Here is a 24227-nt window from a genome sequence, read left to right as displayed (position 1 = left end):
AGACAATCATGCAAAAATTGAAATCAATAAATGGCTAATAAGTTCATGTTCGTCTGTTCTGTTTTTAATTATCAATCTCATTTTAAGTTGAAGGCCAGACTGGATTCTAAATGTTTCTATTTTCATTCACCAGAGGTCTTTACTCTTTAGATGGCAAAAATATCAAATCGTTAACAACGATATATTAATCAAATTACAATATTGACATGAAAACCGTTCATTGCTCTTGGCTTGGTCTTTTAAAAAACCCTCTAAAACAAAATAGAAATACAAAGTCAGGCCTAAAAAACATAAATTTAAATTATAGTTACTAGAGATTATCTTGTAGATCTTGTCGATGTTGTAGCTAAAATTTGAATGTAAAGAATATATCATAGTGATATTACAAAAGAATATATGATAAACAAACACAAATGTTTTGGTATCATTTAAATATACACTACTGTTCAAAAGTTTGGGGTCAGTAAATTTTACATTGTTACAAAATATTTCTATATGAAATAAATGCTGTTCAGTTTTGAACTTTCTATTCATCAAAGAATCCTGAAACAATATATATAAGTTTCCACAAAAATATTAAGCAGCACAACTGTTTTCAACATTGATAATAACAATAAGAACTGTTTCTTGTTTGCAAAATCAGCATATTTGAATGATTTTGTTGTTATTAAAGTATTAAATTAAAAGCAGTTCAACTTTTGACACACAGACGATCAACGTCAGTTTTAAAACAATAGTGCAAATTAAAACATTCTAGCAGCTTTGTTTCCCATGATGCATCACTCAACTTGAGATGTGCAGGCAGAAGTGTAGGCGTACATATGTACAGATGGATGAGGTGAGACAGACTGCTGTGTTAGAAGCGCAAGTGAGTGTGTGTGTGTGTGTGTGTGTGTGTGTTAGTGCTGAAAGGGCAAAGTCACTCACAGACTTGCGTATGTTGACGCGAGGTTTAGGGACAGGTTTGGAGGGTTTGCTGTCGAAGCTCTCGGGCAGAGTGGATGAACCGTGGCCGCTCTTTCTGGCCTGCAGGGCCAACTGATACGCCACCTCAAACGCTTGGCCCAACGTCAGGATAATCTCATAGGCCAGATTCTGTTTGAAAAAAAAAAAACACAGACGTGCAATGATGATGAGAGAATCAAAAATCAACTTGCAAATCACACTTGTGGGGATCTACGCTGTTACAAATCAGCTGAGAAAATGTGGAAAAATCCTTCAAGATTTGAGTTCAATTTAGTGCTACTACATTTGGCAGCATTTTACCACTTCCATAATTTCAGAGCTTAGTGATTTTTAAATGATTAAAAACATGCTTTAAGCATGTTATAAATTATTCATGTGTTGCGACTAGCTGACGCACAAACAGCTCTGTGGTGTTACTGTGACAGACGGTAACACAGAAGACATCAGCTTACTAAACTGATAATTTCTTTAAAAAAAAAAAAAACCCCACCATAGCCATTAAATCTAACAAAAAAGTATAGTTTGTATTTAAAATGATTACACAAATGCTATAAAATGTGACATTTAAGTTTTGATGAAGACTTGAAAACTTGTTAGACCTACCAAGTGTTTTCACAGACAATTTTTAAAATCACATTTTAGAAAATAGTTAAAAACATAAAACTAGACATTGACTATATATATCAAATATAAAGATAATATACATTTAAATAATCAACATTACAAATGAACTATAGGCTACTGGTCAAGCTGGTCAGCCATTAGTGCTGTCAAAAGTACTGACTTCGATATCAAGTCGGTACTGAAATTTAAAAAAAAATGTGACTCTTTGAGCGCTGTTGAGCGGATTTCGTAAACACCCCTGATTGGCCTTTGTGTTCACACGCTCATCAGATATGTCTGTGATTGGCTACGATGATCAACGCACGAGAACGTTTGAAAGCACACGGAAGTGTTTGAATTTGAAAGTGGGAGCATTTGAAAGCAGTTGTCTATCAGCGGACCGGTCTATTTACAACATGTTTTTGAAGCGTTGATCATTGTAGCCAATCACAGACGTATCTGATGAGCGCGTCAACACAATTGCCAATCAGATGTGTTTACGAATCGGCTCAACGGCGCTCAAAGTGTCACATTTTAAAAAATATTAGTGAAGACGTATTTGATTATTACTTTACGATTAATAGAAAATTTGTTTAAAAACTAAATCATCAAATTAATGTAAAAAATGTGTCCAAAATAAGAGGCAAAACATAGGAAGTAATGTTGTCAAAAGTACCGACTGCTATACCAAGATTACTTTCTATGTTTTGCCTCTTATTTTGGACACATTTTTTACATTAATTTGATGATTTAGTTTTTAAACAAATTTTCTATTAATCGTAAAGCAATAATCAAATACGTCTCCACTAATATTTCATTAGTAATTTCATTTTTAGTTATGAAATAAATTCTTCAAATATGGTTTGTAACACTTGACCATTTGTAAGTGAGCTTTAATGGATGTTTCATTTTCATTTATGCTTTATCAGATGGGTTTATTTATTATATGCTACTAACCACATCGAAAGCTGTAAACACGTGGCAGTAATGATGGCTGGATTTCAGGTCCTTGGTGATGTACGCAAATGTGGACAGATCTTCGGGGTCCTGCGCGGCACACGAGATATTCCTGATCTCGTGCTCAGCTATGATGTTCTGAACATCGGAAAAAGGGAGAGAAATAAGAGGGAAAGGATCAGATTTAAATGTATCTTTGTTTAATAACAACATCTTTCTATTCTACATTTATACTAGGACTATCAATTTAATGTGCTCATTTAGTGTGATTATGATTCAAAAACAGCTAATAAATTGGCTTAGAATGGCACTATTTATAATATCTATTCAACGCTTTGTCAGAATAATGTAATGTTCTTAATTTCTTTAATGACATGCAATTTATTGTGATTGATTATTCAATTACGTTTTACTGACTGACAGCCCTAATTTCTATCTTATCAAGGGAGATGAAAGTTACAATTATAATCTACGTATAAATTGAGACATAATACAGGTAATGGCGGACGATTACCTTGTTAGTGGCATCGATAAACTTGACGCCCTTGTAGGAGACAGACAGTACTATGGTGGGAATCTTCTTCATCTGTTCTGTAGACTTCTTACGGAGAGGATGAGAGGAGGAGAGATCAGCAGACAGTCTTACAGTCTCCAACATTAACATTCATGAGGCCCCACTGACTGAGATCTGCTTAATACAAACTCAAACACACGCTAAATTATTTACACATAATGCCCTTCAGTCCCCTGCAATAACCCAGATAGTGTGCCATCTCATGAGACAAATAAAAGAGGGCCAAAATAACATTGTGCACTGTTTAAAACGTGGCCTTCTTGGGTTTGAAAGTTGATGATGATATGTATCGCATATAGTGCTGACAAAAAAAAGTTTCATCTGGTTTAGCTGGTCTCCCAGTCTGGTCGAGCTGGTCAGGCAAGCTTTCAAGTGCCCCAAAACCTCTATAAAACCAGCAAACCAGACCAGGTTGGGACACCACCTCAGGCTGCAGGGGCATAATACACCACATGCAGCCGAGGATGATGGTGATGAACTGCAGAGAATCAGAATTCATTTTCATATATTCCTAGCCTGTCATATCAGCTGTCATAGTGGAATATATATTAATCTGGACTTCATTTCCTCTCTCGCTCTCAGTGTCAGTGATTTCCTGTGCATCAGCGGCTCTCTACCGCTCTGTACCTGTCAAAATATTCTGCTTAAAACAAAGAGCGAGAGATGGAGGGCCTAAATTTACACCCTCTGAATGTATTAATGTGTTTGTGAAGAAGCAAGGGGCGGCAGGTCTCAAACTCTCTCGGCCTCATCGAAATGTGCAGCGGGGTGCAGAAAGGAGAGAGGTGGAGAACAGATGGTGTTTTACATGCATACAAAAACAGAGCAGGCGAACTGTCCTGCCGCGTTAAATAATCTCGTGAGAACGGTGGCCCGGGGGCCGTTGAGGTAAGAGAAGGTATTCTGAGGTAAAGCGATGTTAATGCATTCACACATTGTGGGGATTATGGCTGCACGGTTACGAGAGTCTTGCGTGTGTTTCAATCCCAAGTACGCCGTGTGCTCTCGTAGTCCTCAAAGAGTGAGACGTTTCCTGTTTTCTCAATGACTGTGTGTCATAGTGACCTGAGGGCAGCAGGAGCATGACTGGACAGATTGTTTAGTGGTTGCCATGGTGACACAACTCTTACCCTCATTTTTGCGCAGGCATCATGCGTGGACTCTGTGCCGCGCAACTCCTTCACCAACATAGACCCCAGATACTGCAGAACAAACACAATCAGAAACTGAGAAACACATTCATTTTTTTTATGAATGTTATAATTTAAAAAAGCAGATAAAAATATAAAAAATAATAATTAAACATATGTTTAACATAACACATAATAATAATTAAACAATCTTGACCAAAAATTGATGCACCTCTTGATAGAAATAAATGTTGTGATTAGTGTTGTCAAAAGTGCCGGTACTTCGGTACCAAGTCGGTACTGAAATTTTGAAAATGTGACGATACCAGCATTTCTGTAGTACCGGGAGTACCGAGAATCCGGGTATATTCGGTACCCACTGATAGGGCTGTGCCAGTGTTTACTTGAATATGACACGAGTGAAGCACAAAGCTTTGTTTACAAAAGAAATAATAGGTTAGCAATTAAATGTGACATCGCAGCCATGGAAACATTTTGGTTCATGCCGAATGAGAGAGGTAGGTGAGTCCATAAATTTAAGCTTCTGTTTTGCGAATCGCGATCTGGTCACCCGATTAGCAGAGAATTTAACAATATTCCATTAGTTATTCCACTGAACATGGAATCTCTGTTTCTTTTCCCAAATCTTCACTCACGCAGGGGATTATAACGTTTCTTCCTTTCGTTCGCTTTTAGGCCTATTATAGGCTATTCGCATTCTTTACTGTGGTAAAGTAGAAAAAACACCGTAGGACAGAAACCTTTTTGCTTGCACGTCAGTTTCTATTTAACACAGTTTGTGCTTGTTATTAGACTTAATAAGGCGCGTCAAGTTTATTTGTATAGCGCTTTTCACACACGCTGGTAATTTTTACTTTCGCTTTCCCTGGCAGCGCTAAATCAAATATAGCCTGAATGTGTGAAGATAAAACTCGCTCTTCAGACCTTTTACAACAAGTGATAGTTCCTTGTAACATCAGGAGATAACATGAAGATATTATTAAAGCGAAATGGTCTCTTTCCTGCTCGTGTCCCACATCCCTCTCAAAGAGCAGAGCAGTAGGATATATGACGCATCTTTGTGTAGAAATAAAAAACGATTTTTAAAAAAAAAATAATATTTAACTTTCTTATTATTTAGGTTACCATTATTTACCGATATTTATTTCATAGTTTTACAGGCTGTCGTGTGTCGTTTCATTGAAGCAATAGCTAAAATAAACAAGCACGTTTGTTACAAAAAAAATGGATGTTTGAGCATTTATTTTTTATTTTTTATATTTCAATTCATTTAATTGATTTACCTCAATGAAATAAATTATTAATTTATTTCATTGAGGTATATATACACACACTAACATACACACACGCTCCAAATATTTATATGTATGATTACCATATTTAATATGTTTTTAAAATAGGCTATATAAAATAGGAAAATAGTTCCAACAGATTTTGCTGTGGTACCGAAATTGGTACCGAGAACCGCAAAATTTTTATGGTATTGGTACCGACTACTGGAATTTTGGTACCGTGACAACACTATTTGTGATGTTATTTACATAAAGAGGTGCATCAATTTTTGGTCAAGATCTTGTATTGACAATGCAAGAGGTGAGCACTCTGAGAAGTCTACTCCAGCACATCCCAAAGACTCTCAATAAATTTAAGGTCTGGACTCAGAGGTGCCAATTCATGTGTGAAAATGATTCTTCATGCTCCCTCCCAACCATTCTTTCACAATTTGAGCCTGATGAATCTTGACATTGTCATCCTAGAATATGGCCATGATGTCCCTTACGAAAAAGAAGTATACTTCAAGTTCATTTTATGAAGTATAACTAATGTTCAAGTTCACATTTTAAGTATACTTTATGTAGTAAGTATACTTACGTCAATGTGTACTAGTAGTAAACTTGTAAATGTGCTATTTCAATTCTGCTTGGGACTAAATTGGCCCACTTTTAGTATATAAAAGTATATATTTAAGTGTACTATAAGCGTAACAGTACTAAACTTTAAGTGCACAACTAGTTCACAACTACGTTTCTCATTTGTACTGCATACAAGTGAACTTACAAGTATACTAGTAGTTTACTATTTTAATACTAGTAGTACATTTTTAGTTTATGAAAGTACACTAGAGTGTACTCTCAGTAAACTACTAATTTAGTAGTTTTATACTGCAAGTATACTTGTAAGTTTTCTTTAAATGAACAACATCATACTTATAGTTTACTGTTTATATATTATTTTTGCACTTTTAGTATACTATGTTCCAATTTAGGTATTAATTTTTTATACTTGAAATATACCTTTAACTGTACTTTGATTTTAAATACATTTTATTATAGCTTCATGCATCATTTTTTTTTCTAAACAAAAAGTTGGATAAAGAAAGGCAACATTTTAAACAATAAGTTGAGAAAATTGAATGTTTTGTCAAAGACTACGCCTGGATCAGATTCAGAATGATGATCAAAACACAGATGGAATAGATCGAGTCCATCAACACCTCCAAAGCTTCACAGTCGTTTCCTCTTCATGGGTTCCTCATTTCATTCATTAACATTAGGCAGTTGTGATTTATATGCTGTTTAATGTTTGATGATTGTGTTATTTTGCATTTGCGGGAGCATTCTTCTATGGCCCTGTCCCAAATGGCACACTTCTATGCACTTTTGGTCTTACAATGGCTGCCACGTGCGCGTGTCCGTTAAGTCCACGAGACCGTAGGGTGTCCCATTTGTCAATTTTAGGCTTCAGAAGGGTGCTCACGAGCGCCCCCTTTGCGGCCGTTATGCGCCCTCGATGCGCACTTTTGCTGAGCCCGCACTGGTGCGAGCTCCGTGGCAGACTTCTTCCCGACAGTCAAAGCGACGTTACGTCACGAAAGTGCGGACTCGTAGGAAGGCCATAAGTGTTTAGGGTGCCATTTGGGACAGGGCCTATCACTTGTTTCAGCTGCTTCTTCTCCTGTGTTTTGATCCATAAATTTTTTACTAGAAGATGCGTAATAGTGCCCCCTACCGTATAACAGTGAAAACAAGGATAGCTAGAAAAATTCAGTCAATGGCAGGGAAATTATATTTTAAAAGTATATTAAAATAGAAAACCATAATTTTAAATTGTAATAATATTTCACAATATTATTGTTTTTTCTGTATTTATTATGAAATAAATGCAGCCTTAATGAGCATAAGAGACTTCGTTCAAAAACATTAAAAATAGTAACGTTTCCAAACTTTTAACTGGAAATGTATATATTAAATATTTAAAAAGAAACAGGTCCTGACAAGACCACCTCATTATTCAGATTATTCTTTAATTTTTTTTACCATATCCCCAAGGTTTTCTTTCCCAACAATAGGTATGCACAGATCGTGTGACGCTGTGAGTACAACTGTCAAATAAATCAATAACTGAAAAGAAATGTAGCCGTGTGCAATGAAGTGTGTAGGAAGAGATCGGTCGGAAAGAGCTTAGTTGTGCTGTGATCTGGTGAAGTGTTACGCTGCACTGCTGGGTATCAGACAAGGACAACCTTGAGAGCCAGCGGGCTGTGTTTCACATGAAAAACATCTACCATCAGGATGTGTGACAGTGTTTTGTAAAGCTTTCTGTTAATGTAAAACCCAGTCATCTTAAGACTAAATGAGACCGTAATGTTGACAGGCAAGACAGGCGGATGCTACTGTCAGAGCCTCTACTTGCCTGTACTACTAATTTTCAATAAAAAAAATTAAAAGCGTCTTATTTCCAAATCCACTCTAGACCATAAATTTATATTTACATTAATCACAGCTATATGATATTAATCAATCACTTTTTGTATTCATAGTTTAATTTATATTTTATTTGTAATTCTTCATTATTATTACATTTTATTTTAATTTTGTTGTAATATTGTACTACTAGTCTAAGCATTGATCCACAGATTCCTTCACAGTTCAACACTGGGAATAAACTCTTGACCTTTGGCCTCTGTGGTTCAGTCACACTTACAGGCATGGATTCTGTTCATAAACTCCATCAGTGTTTTTTGGCACTGGAGAATAAGCCAATCAAATTTACATGGTTGTTGCTAGGAAACAGAGTGGGTTTATGTAAGCTAATACTAGAGATGCTCGGGCCCAGAGAGAGCTGAAAAAAGCTGTATTGATTGAAGGTTAAAACACCATTATTCACCACTGAATAACTAAAGGACTCGTAGATAGCTTTCACGTTCGCTTTTCTCTTTCGTTATCTGATGGTTTACAGCAGCCCGCCAAGGCCGCGTCCAATCTAAATTCTTCGTACGCTCACATTTCAAGTGTTTTTTTTGGTTCCTGTAGGGTTTTTGCAAGAAAACATTCATCATTTATCACTTTTAACACCCACACTTACATATGCTTCGTAGTCACACGACTGGAATATAAGCTTCTCGGGATGGTGCTGCCAGTACTGCACCGGCGTAGATGACGTTGCCTCGTTCGGAGGCCGTAACGTGATTGGCTCACACCATTCCCCTTGCTGAAAAAGAGGAAGTGGAAAAAAATATATAATTATATCAAGGTCCAGCGTTTAGGTTACCATCACATAAGCGGAGATATATATTATCACTTAACCGAGTACATCTACGATAGATTTTTCTGGCTGAATAGTTGTTAATCATTTGGTCTAAAGCCTTTTTGTCGCTCTTTCGATCTTTTTCTTTTTCTCTCTCTCTCCCTCTGTGAAGATATATGGAGCCACAGGGCAGGAAAAACGGATAAAGGCTAAAAGAGGAAGAGGACGTAAGGGTTTTTTGCAACCTTTTGTCATTACGTTCGGCGTAATAACTCATTCTATTCACAATCACTGCAAAACACACAGGCACACACATCACTGATAAGCTCACAATGAGAGATCTCAGCCACAACACATTCACAAACGCACACACGCTTTTACACACCATGCCGCTGATTTATTGAGATTCTATCCGGACATAAAGGTGCACAAAGCGCAAATGATCACACCAACACACGCAGAGGGGAGTAGTGCACTTGACGCAAGTGCACTAACTCACCATACTGACTTGTGCCATCTGTCTTTCTAGTTTGGAGCGCGGCACGTCCTCGAAGTAGTTGTCGTTGCGTCTGCGTCGGGCGTCGGCCTGCATGATGAGATGCTGGACGTCCAGAGAGCCGGCGTTGGGGTAAGCCTGACTCAGAGACGGGGACAGCTGAGGGGGAGTGTGATTCCCGGTGGGCTCCTGCGGGAGGGCGACAGAGAAATGGTTTTTGGTGGTTAGCAGGGTGGTTAGTGGAGAAACTGCCATGAGATGAATGGGAATGCTAACAGATAGCTTTCTCTAGGGATTTTCTCATTTGAGGTCTGGCTGTGCGCCTGTGTTTGGTTTTGAATTCATTTTTTATTCATATGAACCACTGTTTCTGCATCGGACAACCCTCGTCCTTTGATTAAGAAGGAATATAAGCTGTGGCCCCTCTTTTTTTTATTGCTCTGAACTGGCTTTTGTATCGATTGGAGTCCTGGAAAAGAGGCCGAGGAGGCCTAGCTGTGTTTGAGAGCAGCTGTCTGATCCAGCCTGGAAGATCAAGTTAAATCCGTGGAGCGGCTCAGGCCATAAGAATGCCATCGCTCTCAGGATAAGAGCAAATCACACAGAAAGTGACATTTTCTGTTGTCTTTAAAACATTTCTCTCTATAAACGTTTTGAGGAACAGGATAAAAAATAATGCATACACGCACACAAACATAAAATACGACATGGGTGACATTTAGGATGAACGTTCAATTTATTGTTGCTAGGTGACTGAAAACATAACAGACAAAGTGTGAGGGGAGTTTCTAATTTCTACTCGCCCTTAGAGAGATGGCCCGTGGTGGTTTCTGTGGAGGGTCTTCGTGCAGTCGATCTCCAAGCGACGCGAGTATTCTTTTCCTGTGGCCGATCAAATTAATCTTTAGAACCTGAAATAGAGACAGAGAAGGAGAGAGAGAAAGAAAGAAAGAAAAATGAGTGCTGTTCATTTAGTCCTCTGTACTTTAGGGCAAATTCACTACAGCTGTGTCACTATTGACAAAAGAAGACAAAAATCGTATTCTTATTACCGCCGCAATCAAGTTTCAAGCTAACATGAAATCAAAATGGACTTGCTTGTTAATAAAACTTCCTGGTTTATTTCATCTGTCCATGGTATTCATTCATTCATAAATAAGTTAATTAATGAATAAACAAACAATGTTTTCATAAACTTTAATAAAAATGTAACTTGCTCCAGCAAAATTTCCTTTCCCGCTGATGTCACATAGACCACGCAATATATTGTATAATGTTAACTCATGTTCGGTCTGCAATAAATCGTGAACGGCATTTATTGTGGACTTTACCCATGTGCTAAATCCTCTAAAATAGCCCTGTGCCATATTTCAATAAAGTAATTATATTTTGTTCTGTACAAACAGTGCCTTCTTTCCATAATTTCTTCAGTGAATTGGGTGTAAAATTACACGCGCAATGCGCAAATAAATTATGCTGCCTTTTTATGTTCTCTTCCTGTCTATTTCATGCAACTAGAACGATTTTGTGTGTTTGTCCACAAGAGCTTTTGTATTATTGTCTGGGGTGCATCAGGGGTGTAATAATAGTAAAAGATGGTCACTTAAGAACCATGGTCATTCTGATGAAACTTAAAGAACACAAAGAGAGAGACCACAAATACACAAAGATCAATAATGTCTCTAAGACTCTTTGTTTTGCAAACTGCCCTATTTCTTTCCATCTCAACACAAACACACACATAAATGCAACAACCTCGATGAACAGGGAATTACTCCACCCAATTAATGAGCATACATAAAGCCTGTTCTGTCACACATTTGAGCCATTAGTGTAAATCTGGTTGCACAGAAGCATCAAATCCATGTAAAGAACCTGCTTTAGTCGCAACACACATGGTGGCTTCTCATTGGCTGCCTCAATTCTGTCCCTATAGCAACAATCTTCTCTAGCTTCATTTATAATGATTGCCACTATTTTACCCTAGAAAATTGAATCAATGGGAGGATATTTCCTTTCAGCACAAATCATGGTTTTCAATTACAACACAGTGTCCGGAATTGTCAGTCAGATGACCTGCATGATGAAGGAGCAGGGCTCCCGCACGTCTTCACCAATGAGAAAATAATCCTGACACTAGTTTTCCACACTTATTTGTAAATGAAACAATTGAATGAATTCATGCTGATTTGTGTTTTTTAATGATACACTGAAAAAAAATAAACTAAAAAATGTACTCATAATTCAGACATTTTTTGAGAAAGTTTTACTTTCCACATGAGCAATAAATCAAATCAGCTAGAAAAATATACATTCACTACAGAAATTTCAGTAACACTTTAGTATGTGGAACAATTCTCACTTTTAACTAGTTGCTTATTAGCTTGCATATTGGCTGTTTATTGGTACTTATAAATCACATGACCATATTCTACACCCCTAAATCCTACCCAATACCTAAACTTAAATGTTGAATTTATTGAGCCAAAAGTCATAGTTAATAGTGAATTTGTGTTCCCCATACTGGTGTTACCAAAATTTCTATTATTTCTATATCACAAAAACAAAAACAAAAAATAACGACTTTATTCAACAATTTCTTCTCTTCCCTGTCAGTCTCCTACACTGCAGTGCAGCACTTCCGGGTTCTACGCCAGAACGCCGGCTCAGCATTGGCCGACGCTGTACACGTGAGCACCACAACGCAAAAATGTGTTATTTTTGTTTTGTTTTTAGGCACAAAAATTATTCTCTTCACTTCATAACATTAAGGTTGAACCACTGCAGTCACATGGGCAATTTTAACAATGTCTTTACTACCTTTCTGGACCTTAAAATGGGTTATGACGTAGCTGTCTATAGGGAGGTCATAAAGCTCTCGGATTTCATCAAAAATATCTTAATTTGTGTTCTGAAGACGAACGAAGGTCTTACAGGTTTGGAACGACATGAGGGTGAGTAATTAATGACAGAAATTTCATTTTTGGTTGAACTAACCCTTTAAGTTTTCAAATAGAATCTTTTCTTCTAAGAGTGTATATATACATATTTATTTCTCAACTGTGGACTCCCTCACATCCCCCCAGTACCAAATCCACATTCTAATATAGTACCCGAAACATAAAGTAGCCAGTCCAAGAAAGGAAAAACAAATGTTTGCAGGCTACACAGTTGTTCATACTAGAATAATTCCATCTTTATGGGCAGAACTACTTACAGGAGCCACACATTTTAACACTGTGTTAATGATCCAGTGTTTCTCTTCAAAGCCTCTCATGTCTAAAATCCATTTGTCTAAGGAGGTTTAGGACTGTGGGCACCAGAGGCTCATTAACCCTGTTTAAACCCTCTGGAGATGGCACAAACAAGCCAATCTGAAGCAGCCAGCAGCCAGTCTCCCTCAGGCCCACGCTGGCCAGATTACAGGTGGTTAGGGCAACAGAGACTGGAACTGGACGGAAAACCCTTCAGGACTACAACAGGATATGTGCTCGCTGAAATTAGACAGTCTGCTTGAGATAATTTGCCATTTTGGGAGTTTAAACCACACAAAATGTGATTTCAACGTGCCTGGAGCATTCACATGAGAAATAAAGTGCACAAACACAAAAGAACACAGCTTTGCCTGTCTGAAGAAATATTCCTGCTCAGTTCTTGATAGTGCTGGGCAATACAGACATATAAAAGTACATACATAATACATACCTTTTATTACATACATATTTCAAAACCATTGAATAAACACATATGTTCTCAGGTATTTAATTTGAAATACCTTAAAACTACAAATGCGGTTATGCAGTTTCATAATATATATTATGTTATGCCTAAAATGACTTCTAACATTTAATTTTAGTATTTATAGGCTATATGTATTTATTAATGTATTTATTTAAACAAAATGGTACAGAATTTTAATAATCGACCATAACAAATAATCATTTATTTTAAAATTATTCAAATGATGACATAGTAGTGTCTAGTTTGTACAGACCTTTATTTGCATGAACCTTGCCAACATTTTGGCTATAAAAGTTCCTTGCAAGCAATAATTAGCAGCCCTTGTAAACGTCTGCAGTAAAGTCAGCCAATCAGATCAAAGCTTGCGATCCTAAGAATGTTCATGCCATTCTTGTAGCCAGTATATGCATCAGTAGATCTTTGAATCTGAGGCACAGACCACAGATACGCAGAAGTTAATATAAGCTATTTATATTCCTGCACGCATGCCATTGCAGTAGCAAATGGACAAACAAAAGGAGAGAAAACAGGAGGAAATGAACAAAGAGAGTATGCTGAGTGTGTAAGGTTCAGTACTGCCTTACTGCATGACAGTAAAAAGCAGAGGAGATTGAATTTAATTTAAATGCAAATGTGTAGAGCAGGCTGCAGTGGAGATGCAACGTGGCATAGAGAAATACTGTACAAACTGGACGACAGCGCAAACGGCTCTATCACACGAGAGACGCTCAGATGATATGCATAAGCTTCGCATTACACATGCAGAAGGGGTGATAAAGAGAAGCAGCCATGTGTTTTAATCACTGCGACTGCTTGTGAACATAACCGCACCGCCGGGTACAGTATGCTGACTGCAGTCCTGTATCTTAAAGCTACTGAAAGCTGCAACCTAATTTACATACTAACTGTACTATATATAAGATCAGGATTTGTAATGCACTGAAAATAGTATGCTAAAAGTGTCTGGATGGCATTTTTCATGTATCTGTGAATAATTTCTGGGATAAAATTTGCCAAAAGCCCTTGTGCTACAGAAAAGGACTTTGTGACGGTTTTCTTTCGACTTCTCTTTTTAAGTGTATGAATAATAAGGCGCCTTCAATAAACATGAGCAAAACTAATTTGTTTAAACAGTGATTGAATTCAAAGGTAATCCTTTAGCTAGATGTTTACCCTATACAAACGCAAATGGCACACAACAAAGAAGTCTGTTAAATAGTTTTTAGTAACTCAAATAAAGCTAAAAAGTAATACAATCGAAATATTAAGTTAATATTAATATTTTAAGTTAATTAATTTTAACTTAAAAGTTGAAGTACTACATTTACATGTTGCTCTCAGTCTATAATGTACTCTACGAATAAATTACTCTGAATAAAAACTGTCACTGCGACAGAAATCGAATACTTCCCTACGCGAAAAGCAGTACACCAACAGAATACACAGAAAAGTACCTGGATGACCTACTACTTCATCCATATTCCTACTATACAGAACATACTTTTTAACGGTCGCAAAATACTTATAAATTCAAATGTAGTTCCTACTCAGACATTATGCTATGCTATTCCAGACGCACCATGTGATTCTGCTGTGACAGAGACACTAAAGCAGAAAGAATGGAACCTGTTAGTGCGTAAACTCTGACTGAGAATCACCCGTTTGCTTTCCAGGACAATAAAGCGCAACTGCCGTTATCCCACAGCACACTGCCGATCTTTCAAAACCAAAATCTTAATTTGCGACAAATTAATGCAGCCAAATTAGAGTGTTTATCTGCCAGCCAGTTAGGCCTATTTGACATCTAATCAGGCAGATCCTCATTGTGCATTCATCGGACAAAGAAAATCAGGGAGTGTGTGAAAGATTTGGCCGCTCTGTAAAAAGAGAGCAGCACACACCAGAGAGACCATTGACATTTTTACACAATAACTGAAGTACTGTTAAAACATTCATCTGTTTCATGCGTAATGGAGTCTTGTGTGGTCTCTTCCTTTCTGTGGGAGTAATTGGTGCAGTGTTGGATGTAAAATGACAGTTAATCCCATTAGATTAGAGAAAGTGAGCAGGAAGCAAGGCTGAAGAGGGATTAACCTCTGCGGTCCAGCGACAGGAGTGTAATCTCCACGCCAGACGCACACAAACTTGTGAGTCTGAAACATGTTGACATGAACATCCTTTAAGGGGCTGATAGACACACACACAAACACAGTTTCTTCTATACCAGTTTAATATGCAGCGACAACTATGGTATACAGTATGTATGACATTCAGCAGCTGATTCTCCCCAAACATTTCTCATTTCCACAACTATCTTAACAGCAACCAATGGGAAATAGGGGATATGAGATAACACTGCAGTCAAAAAATCATTAAAAACCTCATTTTCACCTCTCAAATGATTTTCCTTTTTGACTGATGTTAACTCGGTCAGGAACCACCCCGGTGAAAAACACATCTTAAACTGGCCTAAGCCGTTTTGCTCACCTAAAATCAGGCTGGTCTGAGAGCTGGTTTTAGATTTTGGACACTTTTCAGTAGATCAGACCAGAAGACCAGCTGGCCACCCAGATAAACCCACTAAACACCAGCTTGGCCAGGCTGGGAGACCATCTTAAACTAACTAAACCCAGCTTAAACAAGGTAAGACAAATCAGCTTAGAATGGGTAAAGAAAATCAATATCAAAATAGGTGTTCAGGCATAGTTTTAGACTACCAAAAGCCTTTCTAAAATCGTTAACAAAGTAATTTACTGACATGAATGTAAATACAATAACAGCAAATAATTACTTTTTTTAACTACTACAATTGGGATTCTGTATGTCAAGGTGCTCTCAAAGATAAACTTCTGAGCTTCTTCAAAAAAGTGGTTGGTTCCATTTTCAAAAGTAATGTCCACTTATCACAATCCAATCAATTCTTGATGGATCCAATCAATCCCGCCTTACAATCGTCTTACAATGGTCCATCCAAATTCACTCATATGGGTAATATGAGCTGCAAAAGCCGTTTGAAGACTGCAAAGCGAAAGGTTAAAACTCCATACGTAAAATGTCTCTATAAAGATCAAGCTCTTCTTTAAAGGTCAGGTCAGGCCAAAGCAATACTCCACAGCCACATAACTCTCTATGATCTCATGCTTGAGGCTCCAGCAGACATAAGTAATAGAGCTCAGAATGAGTTGTGGTATGGATGAGCAGTTCCTCCTAATTGAGGGAGCTGAGGCGCAGAGGCCTGTCTGATGGGGAGGATGTGAATACAGTACTGTTTGTGCTTACAGCAGCATTCGTGCATTGGATTTTAATGAACTGGGAAACACAAAGTCCCTCTTTTATTCGCCCCTCACTCAGTTTTCCACCTCCGTCCCACAATCCAACACTCTACTTCCTAACAATCTCGCCAGTAACCAAGATCACCGTCTGACTAGTTGATTAGTTTATTTTTTCCCTATTATTTGTTTTAGTTTTAATATTTTTAGCATCACTGCTTTAAAGAGGATGAATTAAGAGATGCAACTTGATGCTAATGGCTAACAGTGTAACAATCAAGATCTCCAACTAATTAGTCAATTTGTTTATTTTTCCCATTTTTTTTGTTTTATTTTAGTTGTAATGCTTTTAGAGGCACTGCTTTAAAGAGGATAAATCAAGAGACACAACTTCTCTGAGAGGGTTTTAGCATGCTGACATGCTACAGTGTATTCACAACCAATACCAAACACAACCAGTGATGTCGACTAGTTTATTTTTCCCTATTTTTTTGTTTTAGTTTTAATATTTTAATCATCACTGCTTTAAGGAGGAAGAATTAAGAGAGACAATTTCTCTCAGAGGGATTTAGCATGCTAACATGAGCATTTCTAAGACTGTGTGAACTGCATGATTTTTCCCCCCAAACCAGTTCAGTGCAAATCCCACCCTGTAGTCGCAGCCTCAGACGTCACGCCCACAGACTGTTGGCCGAATGTCTGATGCATATGGCAAACAAAATGGGAAACACTTCAGGAGTTTCAAAGTCATCATCTGTTATTGTAGGGACATTGACTTCACATTTTCAAGTCCCTAAACAAACTGTGATTGGTTGCTTTACATGTCAGTCATACATTGTCTTGGGCGGTCCTTGGCCAATGAAAGCTGCGATAGAGTCCAGACCGTCAGTCTGACGGACAGTCTTTACTTTTTAAAACGGAACTGCTACATTCGGTTTCATTTTATTCCTTATTTCCTTAAAGGGTTAGTTCACCCAAAAATGAAATTTCTGTCATTAATTACTCACCCTCATGTTGTTCCTACACTGTTTACGTTCAGCGCTTCCGGGTTCTGCGTCAGAATGTCGGCTCATTATTGGCCGGCTTCTGCGTCAGCAGCACAAAAACCTCTCGGATTTCATCAAAAATATCTTCATTTGTGTTCTGAAGGTCTTACATGTGTGGAATGACACGAGGGTGAGTAATTAATGACAGAAATTTAATTGCTGGGTGAACTAACCCTTTATGAATGACTGGTCGACTAATCATTCAAACAACCCACCGACTAGTCAGTTATCAAAATAAGTCGCTACAGTACCACCCCTATTTCTTCCATTGTCTTTCTCTCTCTGATGGGCAACATGCGAAGCACATTGATTGGCTAATGAGCTGTAAAGCTCACATGATTGGTCGAACGACCTTTAAGCCCACGAGAACCAGCCGTGAGCACTTTGGTTTCTTCTGCTTGACATCACCCTTCCATATCAATCTCTCTCAGTACCTCAATATTTTTTCATATGGCATAAAATCTTTCCCTTGAAATGCGAAATACCATGTGGCATGTCTTCCTTGCTACAGCAGACTGAATGTAGAGAGCCAATCACAGCAGACATAACAGGTTTTTATTGCCAGGATTACTAGCCAGCACAACCCACACAGTGAACGTAATGAGGTCTAGTGTACGTGTGTGTACAATGTGTCCACAAATCTTCCTGATCTCCTGCGTTCTGGGGCTACTTTAGCGGTCCACACGGATTTGCTTGGAACAGCGCTAATTTGTTCGTTTTTCATCACTAGCATTTTCAGACCACTGAAGGACGTTGGTTCAGTGGAAGTCGCTGATGCTGCTTGGTGTCCAGTCACAACTAGCCTCCTCAGGAGCCAAATCCAGTACCAACCACTGCAGGTATGATTCAAACGAGCCCGAGGCCACCATCGTCACGGCAACTCGCCGTTATCCGTCTCAGATCCATTTATAACCAGCGCCTCCCAACCAGGGGACAACTGGAAAGGAACCAGAGCCTGCCAGTTACCTAGCAACTATGGAGCGAGTGCTGGTGCTATGCGTAAAAATCCAGCAGGCCTCTGAGGCAACGTAAAGGATATACAGCAGTGCGCCGGACCAATGCTGTGAGGTTTGATTGTGAGTGAGGACGTGATGAGCCAATGAGGGGACGTGTCACATTTCTGCCTTTACCAATGATAATAAGGAAATGCAGTGGTGTGAATCCTGCTCTATGCAGGGATCAAAAGGAATCAAGAGAAAAAGTCAGCCTCCAACACAAAGACAAGAAGAAAAAAAGACGTCATGACAGTTTCTCTCGTTTCTCTCTCACTTTCTACACGCATTCTCACTCTCTCTCACACACTCCTACTCATTCTTGCACACGAACCCTCAGACATGCCAGACCAAGAATAAAACTGAGGAACATGCAGAAAAAACAAGCAGTACGGAACATTAGTGAGAACAATGTGATTTTACTTCATAGGAAAGATGTGCAAAATGACATGTTGTCAAAAATGACTAGTTGGTGGGTTGCTTGAATAACTAGTCAACTAATCAGTCTTTAGGAAACAAATAGGTTGACCCGATCAGATACATTTCTTACATAAGACACATTCTTGCATTAAAAGCAAATTTTAGTGTCGATTCTTTAAAGGGAACGAGTTTAAAAAGACAATTTTTCTGAAAGACTTCTACTTTAGCATGACATTCAAAAGACATTTATATTTACATATACATATTATATTTATAATTTTTCCAGTTATATCTACACTACCATTCAAAAATGTGTGGTTACTGCTTTACTGTGCTTTTGATCAAATAAATGCTCACCAAGGCACCATTTATTTGATCAAAATTAAACAGTAATATTGTGAAATATTATTATAATTAAAATAACAATTTTTATTTTGATGTATTTTAAAATGTAAATTATTCCTGTGATGGCAAAGCTGAATTTTCAGCATCATTACTACAGTCTTCAGTGTCACATAATCCATCAGAAATCATTCTATTCTAATAAGCTGATTTGGTGCGCAAGAAACATTTCTTTGATTCTTTGATGAATAGAAAACTCAAGTGTAGTATGTTTTAAAAAAAATAGAATCTTTAGCTATATTATAAATGTCTTTACATTCTCTTTTGATCAAATTAAAGGGTTAGTTCACCCAAAAATGAAAAAAAAAGTCATTTATTACTCACCCTCATGTCGTTCCACACCCGTAAGACCTTTGTTAATCTTCGGAACGCAAATTAAGATATTTTTGTTAAAATCCGATGTCTCAGTGAGGCCTGCATAGCCAGTAATGACATTTCCTCTCTCAAGATCCATTAATGTACTAAAAACATATTTAAATCAGTTCATGTGAGTACAGTGGTTCAATATTAATATTATAAAGCGACGAGAATATTTTTGGTGGGCCAAAAAAACAAAATAACGACTTATATAGTGATGGCCGATTTCAAAACACTGCTTCGGAGCGTTATGAATCTTTTGTGTCGTATCACGTATCGAATCGCGTGTCAAACCGCCAAACTGCTGAAATCACGTGACTTTTGCGCTCTGAACCGCTGATTCGGCACAAAAGATTCATAACGCTCCGAAGCTTCATGAAGCAGTGTTTTAAAATCATTTGAATGGTACTGTAAATACATTTAATATATATTTTTGGAAAACCATCATGACCTATCTGTACTAAATAGGCCAATAGACCATTTCCACATAAATGAATAAGAAATGCAACGCCCTAATCCAATATAAATCAAATCAGTAAAGCAATCACGCAACACATAGTACATCAAATCCCTTTCAAATTAATCTTATAAAGTGATCATCTGAAACAGGCTTGCTTGTGGTGTTAAGAATCTAGTTTTAGTCTGCGCTCGCCGCTGTCGACAGCGACATAAGGACCAACAGCAGGCAGATCAACAGCATTAGACCGGCAGCCCTGTCACATCCTGCACAGCACCAGGCCGCTGATTGGATCCAAGCTTCAAAACACCACAGGATAAACCAGCAGAGGGCCCGGAAGTGTCCTCGCATGACGCCTGCACCCTACACGGAACGATAGATATCGCTTTTATGGAAGAGGAAACCCTTAATTGCACAAGTTCTTATTCTTGAATGCCTCAAAATGCCAATGTCTGTGACAAGGAATAGAATACTGCAAGTCAGACGTGACTATTGTATCCTGTTAATGTGGTGTAAAATCACTAGCTAAGAAGGCAGGAGGAGATTTACGCTCAACTGACTGATGTCAAATCTGATGTGACTGTAGTGATGATGGATCTGATCTGTGCAGACGCTGCAGTCAAGTACAGCATGTGTAAAACATTCCTTCAAAGCCAATATGAAGCGACATTCGAAACCCATTTTATTTCTGCAACATGGAGTGAAACGGGATTTTAAGTTGACTTAAAATTCTCTTTTATCAATTAAAAATGAATTCCAAATAAAGTAATATTAGATTTAATCCACTGCAGAGAAATATCAACACTAAAAACTCCAAACCAAAACCTGTAGGACAACTTGGAGTGTCCAGAGAAGAAGATTCTGGGAAGTAGCTTGGCATTTGATCTAGTATTTTAAGGAAGAACTGTGTGTTCTTCCTTCTAAGCTGCAGATTTGATCCTTCAGATTCAACAAAAATCAATGGAATGCTTTAAGACAGTGAAACAACTTGCTTTGTGGCTGGACAAGACTGAAGCCATACTGAATAATTGATCAAAAGATAAATGCTATATAGGCTGCTGTGAGTACACACATACAGGCAAAATTTGACGTTTAGGAAGGAATATAAGCTCTGAACTTTACACTGCAAGTGAAACTGCTAATCAGTATGTAAAAAAGCATTAAAATTAACTGTTTTCTTCCATATTTTGACATCAAAGCACAGGACAGAAGAGAGTAAAAGTCTTGGGACAGTATATGTTCTTGTGGGGCCTTCAGCCAATCAGCTCAAATCATGATGTCATAATGTAATATATATGCAGCACAGGTGATTGGATTAAAAATTAGCAAAGATGGCGGATTTCAAGTCACATACACCAGTCGAGCAACAGCTATTATAGATCTGATTGTGAGCAACTTTATATTCAATCATCAGTTGTAGCTAATGTAGAATTACCCAGTTAAAGCAGTCTAGAGTTTACCTGAATCCATAAGTGTGCATTTTCAGTCCACACTGCAGTGCTGTACCTTCAGACTCATTAATGCTAAGGTGTGTGAAACTAGAGCATCTGCGAACAACTTCCTCCTTCATTCCTCTGACGGAAAAACCATCTGGAACTGTAGTGAACTACATAAAAGCCCCACCCCGGTAAATAAACCACCCCAAAAACATTCCAAAAATCTAGCCTCCGGCAAAGTTAAAAGGAAGCTCTGTGAGAACATTTTGGAGCACCCTCAGAGACTTCAAAGCTTATTGGCAGCGTTATTTGTGTTATGAGGAAGCTTACACCTCAAGCCCCATCCACATGTGGATGGCGTAGCTGTGAGATTACGTTTAATACACCAGGGCTGATCCATAGCACAGCAGGTCCCACTTTCATTATGCAACACCGCCTCACTGCTGTTCTGTTCTGATCCTTCGTGACTCTTTCACTGCTGACTGCAGAACTGAATTAATGCAACCTAAACGAGACGTCTGCCTGCCCTTTCATCCCAAGGCACAGTCATCCTCACCGCTGTGCCATCTACAGATTACGTGGGCCATGAGGTTAACGCTTCGGCTTTAGAAAGTCCAGGAGGCAAGTGTATACACGCACACAACAATGAAGGAATGCACACGGGTAGTTGAGGCATTCTGTGTGATTTAAGGGCAAAATTATATGAATGTATGACAGAAAGTGTATATTTTAAGTCCCGTAAGGTAACCATTTCTGTTTTTCATCCACTTTTATGCATGCACGATATTATGTATATAGAAGTACATAAATTCATAAAATAAAATGTCTAAAATAAATAACAAATATAAAATTTATAAAATAATTAAAAATAATCATTAAAAACATAGGTTTGAAAGTTGATGAAAAATATATATGTAAGTATGAAAAATGGATATTCATTCTGAGTTTTGCAAAAGATTAACTAATAGTCTTATTAAATTATTAGTTTTTTATAAAGATTAACTTTAAGTGAATGTTAAATGACAGCAAAAGTAATCTAAATGTAAAAATAGGGGGAATGAGCCAAAAAAAAAAAAAAAAAAAAAAAAAATTTTTGGCCGATAACCGATATGGTACCGATATATTGCGCATCTCTATTTTTTTTAAATAATTTTTCTTCAAGACTATTTTAAAATTTTCTTTGGTGTGACAATTAAATTTTATATATATATATATATAGATAGATAGATAGATAGATAGAGAGAGAGAAAACATTGAAAACTAAAATTTACAGTATGAAAAATGGATATTCATTTTGAGTTTTGCTGAAGATTATTTAATAGTCTAATTAAATTATTAGTCTTTTATAAAGATTAACTTTAAATGAATGTTAGATAACAGCAAAAGTATTAGACACGTAAAAATAGGGGAAATGAGCTAAAAAATCTAACTTTGGCCGATAACCGATATGGTACCGATATATTGCGCATCTCTATTTTTTAAATAATTTTTCTTCAAGACTATTTTAAAATTTTCTTTGAGGCGACAGTTAAAGTTTTGAGCGTACAAATATTTAATGTAGCTCAATAAATTTCAGCTCATAAAGCTGCATGCATGATAATTATAAAACAATTCTCCTGGGAAATTGACATGTCCTACAGTATGACATGCAATACTCCATCAAAAACTATTTTAAATGTCAACTAGCCACATACACAGACTCAAACTAGGCATTCACCACTGCATGTGAACACACAAACATCATATTCACTGTAAACCGAACAGCGTATAATCAAGTGTGATGCGTAAAATCACCAAAGTAATAAAGAAACTACAGTACGGTGCAGAGTAGCTTGGGATGACAGGTCACTCACTGAAATATGAAAGAAACAGCGAATAAAAGCAGGTGAAAATGCAGGAAACAGTGGCTGGTGCTGCAGCGAGTGGAGAACAAAAGCTTTAACAGTGCATTAATCTAAAAAACAACTAGAGGCAGCACAATCCCTTATAATCTACCTTCTGCTTCACTCTTGCTCCAGTGCCAGTGACTTACCCAGAGTTTCGGCGCTCATTCGCACAGTCAAGTCCTCCGTCTCCAAACATCCAAGAGCCCTTGCGAGTGTCCTGACCAGCCTTGACAAGCTGCCTCAACTCTCTGACTCTCTTATAAAGCGCTGTGATGCATCACCTCAAAGCTCGTACGAACATGCATATTTGTGTTTTTTTTTTTTTTCCAGTCTTTCTTCTCCAGTCTCCTCACGCTATCAAACCGCAGAGGTTCGTACTCCAGCAACAACGATCTCTTTCTGAACACGTCACCCCTTTCTCCTCCTTCTGCCTTCTCTTGCTCCTCATTCACTCTCTCCGCCTGTTACTATGGATACCCTGCTCCCATCCAGCGAGGAGCCGCTGCGTTCGCGTGTCGTAGCGGGAGTGCAGCGCAGGTGACCGTTTCCTCAGCTCGTGAAGCAGTGTGAGACGGGAGACTGAACGTCCTTAACTCACTCTCTGCTTTCTCCGCCTCACTCTCCCATATCTGTTTCCCCTCCCTCTCTCTTTCTCTCTCTCTCTCTCTCTCTCCCTCTCTCTCCGAAGCTTCATTGTTAAATGCGAGTTCCAGCGCTCGGCTACTGCACACTGCAGTAAGATTGGGATACATTCATCCTGGTCTCATTTGTTCTCATCATCTGAAGTTTGGTTGACAACATTTCAGAGTTGGCTGTTGGGAAACATGACTGTCATGTTCACACTGATTCAACAAACACCAACAGGATTAACACATTGATCCAATGAAACCCAACAAGCGTTGAAGTTGCTGTTTGTTGGGGCAGCCTGAAATGACCTTAATCCAACA

The 24227-nt window shown here is 38.0% G+C and overlaps 1 protein-coding gene across 7 annotated transcripts in view; it reads right to left on the bottom strand.

Annotated features, from left to right (window-relative positions):
• The window catches only part of anks1b (ankyrin repeat and sterile alpha motif domain containing 1B), a 197569-nt gene that overhangs the window by 19336 nt on the left and 154006 nt on the right, over positions 1–24227 (bottom strand). For 4 of the 7 annotated variants that reach the window (XM_051891013.1, XM_051891016.1, XM_051891017.1 and 1 more), the window contains 7 exons: positions 10078–10185; positions 9278–9463; positions 8617–8742; positions 4231–4302; positions 3041–3127; positions 2527–2664; positions 928–1095 (listed from right to left, as the gene is read on the bottom strand). In XM_051891013.1, the coding sequence (XP_051746973.1) occupies positions 928–1095; positions 2527–2664; positions 3041–3127; positions 4231–4302; positions 8617–8742; positions 9278–9463; positions 10078–10185 (885 nt within the window). Of the gene's footprint in view, positions 1–927; positions 1096–2526; positions 2665–3040; positions 3128–4230; positions 4303–8616; positions 8743–9277; positions 9464–10077; positions 10186–23426; positions 23904–24227 lie in introns of those variants that run through there. The other 3 variants (XM_051891019.1, XM_051891015.1, XM_051891014.1) reach the window with 3 other exon arrangements.

The sequence above is a fragment of the Ctenopharyngodon idella genome, chromosome 4 (genome assembly GCF_019924925.1).
Source record: "Ctenopharyngodon idella isolate HZGC_01 chromosome 4, HZGC01, whole genome shotgun sequence".
Lineage (NCBI taxonomy): Eukaryota > Metazoa > Chordata > Actinopteri > Cypriniformes > Xenocyprididae > Ctenopharyngodon > Ctenopharyngodon idella.
Note: the sequence above shows the minus strand (reverse complement) of the source record. Positions and strands in the feature narration are given on the sequence as shown.